Consider the following 6,906-nt stretch of genomic DNA (forward strand, 5'->3'; position numbering starts at 1 on the left):
GCCAAAGAATGCGCAAACTACCGCACAATTGCACTCATCTCACATGCTAGTAAAGTAATGCTCAAAATTCTCCAAGCCAGGCTTCAGCAATATGTGAACCGTGAACTTCCTGATGTTCAAGCTGGTTTTAGAAAAGGCAGAGAAACCAGAGATCAAATTTCCAACATCCGTTGGATCATGGAAAAAGCAAGAGAGTTCCAGAAAAACATCTATTTCTGCTTTATTGACTATGCCAAAGGCTTTGACTGTGTGGATCACAATGAACTGTGGAAAATTCTGAAAGAGATGGGAATACCAGACCACCTGACCTGCCTTTTGAGAAATCTGTATGCGGGTCAGGAAGCAACAGTTAGAACTGGACATGGAACAACAGACTGGTTCCAAATAGGAAAAGGAGTACGTCAAGGCTGTATATTGTCACCCTGCTTATTTAACTTATATGCAGAGTACATCATGAGAAACGCTGGGCTGGAAGAAGCACAAGCTGGAATCAAGATTGCCGGGAGAAATATCAATCACCTCAGATATGCAGATGACACCACCCTTATGGCAGAAAGTGAAGAGGAACTCAAAAGCCTCTTGATGAAAGTGAAAGAAGAGAGTGAAAAAGTTGGCTTAAAGCTCAACATTCAGAAAATGAAGATCATGGCATCTGGTCCCATCACGTCATGGGAGATAGATGGGGAAACAGTGGAAACAGTGTCAGACTTTATTTTGGGGGGCTCCAAAATCACTGCAGATAGTGACTGCAGCCATGAAATTAAAAGACGCTTACTCCTTGGAAGGAAAGTTATGGTCAACCTAGATAGCATATTCAAAAGCAGAGACATTACTTTGCCAACAAAGGTCTGTCTAGTCAAGGCTATGGTTTTTTCTGTGGTCATGTATGGATGTGAGAGTTGGACTGTGAAGAAGGCTGAGCGCCGAAGAATTGATGCTTTTGAACTGTGGTGTTGAAGAAGACTCTTGAGAGTCCCTTGGACTGCAAGGAGATCCAACCAGTCCATTCTGAAGGAGATCAGCCCTGGGTGTTCTTTGGAAGGAATGATGCTAAAGCTGAAACTCCAGTACTTTTTGGCCACCTCATGTGAAGAGTTGAGTCATTGGAAAAGACTCTGATGCTGGGAGGGATTGGGGGCAGGAGGAGAAGGGGACGACAGAGGATGAGATGGCTGGATGGCATCACTGACTTGATGGAGGTGAGTCTGGGTGAACTCCAGGAGTTGGTGATGGACAGGGAGGCCTGGCGTGCTGCACTTCATGGGGTCGCAAAGAGTCGGACACGACTGAGCGACTGAACTGAACTGACCTAATGAAGAAGGAATAGCGGATACTTTTTTGCCTACCCACATTCACTCCTCTCTTCCACCTTTCCAACAGAATACCAATTTTCTTCAAATTTCCACCCTCATTCTCAGCTGTAAGTGAAAGTGTGAAAGTCACTTAGTCGCTCAGTAGTGTCTGACTCTTTGTGACCACATGGACTATACACTTCATAGAATTCTCCAGGCCAGAATACTGGAGTGGGTAGTCTTTCCCTTCTCCAGGGGATCTTCCCAACCCAGGGATTGAACCCAGGTCTCCCGCATTGTAGGCGGCTTCTTTACCAGCTGAGTCACAAGGGAAGCCCGAGCTGTAAGGATGGATCCCAATTACTCTAACCAGACTGAGTAGAACCACCCAGACTGAAGGGAAAGACATAGTCTAGGATTATAGGAACAGATCTCTCTCTCCTTGTTGATTTTATTAATTAAAACTGATTTCAAGGAGGAAATCAACCTTTGGATATCAACTTTGTAAAGTGCAGGGCAGAGAAAGAGAAAGAAACCGGATTTATAGTGAAGTCATTGATTTGCTGAATCAAATAATTTTGGAGTTTGTCTGTTAGTCTGCGTTTCCTATTCTGTATCCTAACAAAGTTCCTTTTAAAGCAAATTGGAGTCAGGTTACATAAAATTCAATTTGTAGAGCCAAAAGTGTCCTAACTCATGTGGAAGGAAATAAAATAATTTTGAATTATCTTGTTAACAAAACAGTCAAATACTATGTGTTAATATGTGATAATACCTAAATTTAAACTTAGAATTGTTGACATAGAATCATAAAAATAAGTTTAACTATCCCATTTGCCACAATGTCTTAATAGCTGCAAAAAAAGACATCAGTCAACACTAATGCATCTTTCTCAAAGAAATTTTTGAAAGAAAAATAGTGTAAACAAATTCAAAAAAAGGAAGGAACAATATAAGCATTCTATCTAGGGCTTTCATTTAGTTGAAAAACAACTTAATAATCAGATATAGTTTATAAGAATGTTGAGACAACTCATGTATGTAATAGTTTTACAACTTTCCTGTTTGTACTTTGTGTACACCCTTATAAATACACAATTGCTTAAATCTGTAGACACAACTACAATAATTCATATAAAAGGAAAACACTTTTATTTTATTACAGATATTCACCAAAGGATATGCCATGGTGCATTAATAACATGAGAATCATAACCCAAGGGTTTTTTTCCTTGCTTGATGGCTATATAAAATATATATATGGCTTATGAAATATAAATCTCCTTTAGTGATTTATAGTAATATACAAATATTGCCAGGCAAATATTAAAACACTAAAGTTTACTGTTGCCAAGTCGCTATGGCTAAATGTCAATTAAAGAAGTAAAGCAAGAAAAACATTTGAATTTCTGCAGTCAAGTTCAAGGATGTGCCTGCGTGCTAGTTGCTTCAGTCGTGTCTGACTCTTTGCAACCCTATGGACTGTAGCCTGCCAGGTTCCTCTGTCCATGGAATTCTCTAGGCAAAAATACTGGAGTGGGTTGCCATGCCCTCCTCCAGGGGATCTTCTTGACCCAGGGAGAGAACCCGCATCTCTTATGTCTCCTTCATTGGCAGGAAGGTTCTTTTATCACTAGCGACATCTGGGAAGCCCAGTTCAAGAATACAGGAGGGAAAAACAAAAGTGAATGAATTGAGTCCACTCTTGAAATCTTACATGTCTGATTTTAGTAGAATGAACCAAAAACATCAGTTTAGAAAACCGAGGGTGACTTTACATGTCCCATACATTGAACAGCAGGTTTGAGGCACAATCAAATCTAAACATTTATTACAGCAAGAACTGGAAATCTGTACTATTAAAGGGTAAATACAAACTGTTGTATCATAAGGGAGAATAAATGAGAAATGGAAATCCAATGCAGTAAGGGAAACTGGTTGGCATGGTTAAGTTTTCAAACTCTTCAGTGTCAAATCATTATTGCTGGACTCAAAGCTCAGCATCCTATCAGAGCACAGGAATGATACCCAAATCACACCCCTAGATATCCCCTCAATAAATTAAGCTCAAAACTGTCAATGTTATTGGATATGTACTTCTTAAAGCCTCTTTGAACTAAAAACCAAAACAGCTGCAGTAACAGCTGTTTCCTCATTACTTCCGTCCTAAAGACATGGATTCTTAAAACTTTCAGTTAATAAAAAGACTAAATTTTAGAGTTGGAAGGAACCTTGGGAAATCATTTCTAAACACACTCCACCTCAAGCTAGGAAACTCTGATGAATGCGTTTAGCAAAGAAATACAGAGTTCTTTATATTTTAAGGCTTAATGTTGATTGCAGAGGGTAGGTAACACTGCTACTGCGGCTAAGTCACTTCAGTCGTGTCTGACTCTGTGCGACCCCATAGACGTCAGTCCACCAGGCTCCCCCGTCCCTGGGATTCTCCAGGCAAGAACACTGGAGTGGGTTGCCAAATCTGTTTAAAACCTGATACCTTCCATTAAGCAATGTATAGGATGCCCCAAGGAATTATGCAATCTGAAACAGAATAGTATACCATAAAATAAAAACAAAATCCTAAGAACCAAGAGGAATCTTTAAGCAAGACAAAAAGGCTTCAGCGGATGCTTAAGTGATGAGTTACACCCGGAACCTGGGCATCTGGCAATGGTAGGGAAGGACACAGCATGCAGTGAGAACAGAATAAACTCTGTTGCCCCATACACACAGGCCTTGCTTCCTCCTTCCGCAGACAGTCTGTTCTTGCCATGCTAGTCCTGGTGTTCTTCCAACAGGACAGGTTCTTCCATTCCCTCCTTAGGACTTTTGCACCTACTGCTCCCTTTGCCTGGAAAGAATTTCCCCCAGATAATTGCAACGCTGCCTTTCTCACCTCTTCCAAGTCTTTGCTCAAGTATCACCATCTCAGCGGAAACTTATCTATTCTCAAGTGCCACCTTTGCATTCCCTATCACCCTTCCCTGCTTTATTTTTCCCACAGCACCTATTACTATCTGGCATGGTATATATTCTACTTATTAGCTTTGTCTATGTCCCAGCTGAAAAAGCATAAGTTATCTGTTTGTTCACCTCCAAATTTTAAAACACTGCCTGCACATGGGAGGCATGAAATCAATATTTGTTGACAAACTGACTGATGGAATAAAAACTGAATAAATGAATTGATTGAATGAAAAGGATTTCTGCCGTCAAATGGCAAGCAAATATATAAATAATCTCAAAATATTCCTGAATGACAAAAATAAACAAACGGCTGGCAAAACTCGATTTATGAAAGAGTAATAACATTTCCTGGCATCCCCCACTTCCTCATGTTCAGTGAACACTAGAGTCTTCTTTTACATCTCTTAGCAACCTACTCCTGGCTACACCAGTCATTTAGCAATGGACATGAGTTTGAGCAAATTCCGTGAGATAGTGAAGGACAGGAAAGCCTGGAGAGGGGCAGTTCACAGGGTCGCAGAGTCAGACATTTCTTCACGGCTGAACAACAAAATGACACCAGAGCTGCCACTGTTCCACGTTAACCTTACTGCTACCTCCTGAGTAAAGGTTAAAGGTACTTCTGTTGCCAGCGTTGGACAAGAGAAAAGAGGTATTTCTGCATTTCAAATTCGACACATTTTTCTGCACATAGTTAAAGTCCACACTACAGGAGTGGTTACACTGATATTATGGATTAGCCACAAAACCTTCTACTTTGAATAGCGCTTAATTATTAAGTGGAGATATGGAGAAACACATGTTAAAATTCTGTTTCACAACTGGAACATACTGTTTCTACACTGCAAACGGATGGCAGGGCAAAATGGCTCAAAGAAAGATACCTTCAGGAAAGGCTAGCACAGCAATGTATTTAAGGCAAATGGGTAACAATGTAAAATCAAGGGGATTTTTTTCCATTCAGAAAAATCAAGTAGAATTTTATCCTGGATTAAAGAATGATGTAGAATTCTTAAACGTATTAGGATCGATATTATACTACACTAAAACGAAACAGGAGTAGTAGAAAATATTCTTTTCTATTTATCGCCAGCAAAAGCAAAATTACTTATGGATATAAAAAACGAGCTCAAGATTTCTCACTTTAACTAACACCTCCACACAGACTGCATTATCAATGACTTCCATCTGGGATTTATCTGCATAAAAGTGTTAGCCGTGGCACAGTTTCAATATTTAATTGAAAGTTCATTTTCTGGCTCTAAGCAAAATGTCCAATACAAAGTTATATACAACAATAAATAATGCAACAATAAACAAGGGTTATATGTCCACATTAATCCTATCACTGAGAGCCTAATTTTGTGTTTCCACAGTGGTAAATTTTGCCCTCAGATAGGAACACTGGTCTGTAACCCTCCATCAAACAGTAATAAATTACTTGTAAATTACTACCGTAAAGCCTGCGTTTTCCCACAATATTTACACTTCTGAAAGAGTTGAACAAATATTACTATTCTTTGTAAGCAGAAGAAAACCTATAAATTAGGGCAAACTCCCTTACGTAGAAAAATGACAAACCAGTCGCTGAAATGGTCACTTTCAGGTATAGCATCACCGTTCTACTTGATCAAACAACAATCCTCGCCAGTTATTGCAGGAGTAAATAAAATACAGCCGCTAGGGGAAAAGCCACAGAGAAACGTTAGGTCCTCACTTATCTTTGTCGTTAAAAAGGAGACACCGGAAAGTCATACTGAGCACTCGATCACGTATGGCAACCTACGGGAGAGACTACAAAGCGTGCAGGTCTCTCCAAACGCAGGAAGCCAAAGTTCCTGCGCGACAAGAGGATTACAGCGGAAAAAAAAAAAAAAAAAAAAAAAAAAAACCCACTAGCCCATCTGTCCACACAGGAGAAGAGAAAGAAGTCAGGCAGGAAAGGCTGGGAGTCGGGGAGGTGGGGCTGCCAGACCAACCGGCTCTAACAGTCTCCCTCGGCTGCTAACAGGAGCGGGCTGCAAACCCGGGTGGGCTGCAAAGCTCGCGCGCTCAGGTGGGCTGCAGCCGCCGGACCCGCTTCGGCCCCGCACCGGGAAGTCTCCAGGGCCTCGCCCGCACAGCCGGGAAGCCACCCAGCCCACAGACAAGCGGAGGAGCCGCCTGAGAAAAGCCACGTCGGAGGAAGGGAGCGCCGCGGGAGGTGGGCACCCGGCACACCCACCCGGAGGCTGACAGCCAGGAGCGCGCGGCGGCCGGGGCGCCAGAAGGGCCGCGACGCGCCTGAGGGGGTCGCCCGGGGGGCGCTGCCGGCCGCCAACGACTCCCCCCTCGCCCGGATCGGCGGCGGCGGGCACTCACGTAGGGCTGGTAGAACTTGGAGAGCCGCGGCTTCCCGTGGTTGTTAAAGATGAGGATCGCCTTGATCATGGCTGAGCCGGGCGGACCGGGTGGGAGCTGGGGGCCAGGGCGGGGGCGGGCGCGCGAGCCTCGCCTCGGGATCTCGCCGGCTGTCCTTCCCCACCCGCCCCCTCCCGCACACGCGCGCGCGCGCCCCCGAGATTCGGGGCGGGGCTTGCACGGGGCGGGGCTTAGGAGGGGTTGGCATGGGGGGAAGCGGAAATAGCTCCAGGACCGGGGCGCGGAG

At 43.4% G+C, this 6,906-nt stretch overlaps 1 protein-coding gene across 4 annotated transcripts in view; it reads right to left on the reverse strand.

Moving 5' to 3' along the window:
* Positions 1–6,836, reverse strand: part of AP3S1 (adaptor related protein complex 3 subunit sigma 1) — a 74,593-nt gene extending 67,757 nt beyond the window's left edge. For 2 of the 4 annotated variants that reach the window (XM_006047260.4, XR_006543093.2), the window contains exon 1: positions 6,621–6,833. In XM_006047260.4, coding sequence (XP_006047322.1) covers positions 6,621–6,689 — 69 coding nt within the window. In that variant the 5' untranslated portion in view covers positions 6,690–6,833. Of the gene's footprint in view, positions 1–6,620 lie in introns of all 4 variants that reach the window. The other 2 variants (XM_044925498.2, XM_044925497.2) reach the window with 2 other exon arrangements.
* Positions 6,837–6,906: the final 70 nt, after the last annotated feature.

The sequence above is a fragment of the Bubalus bubalis genome, chromosome 11, assembly GCF_019923935.1.
Source record: "Bubalus bubalis isolate 160015118507 breed Murrah chromosome 11, NDDB_SH_1, whole genome shotgun sequence".
In the NCBI taxonomy this organism is placed as follows: domain Eukaryota; kingdom Metazoa; phylum Chordata; class Mammalia; order Artiodactyla; family Bovidae; genus Bubalus; species Bubalus bubalis.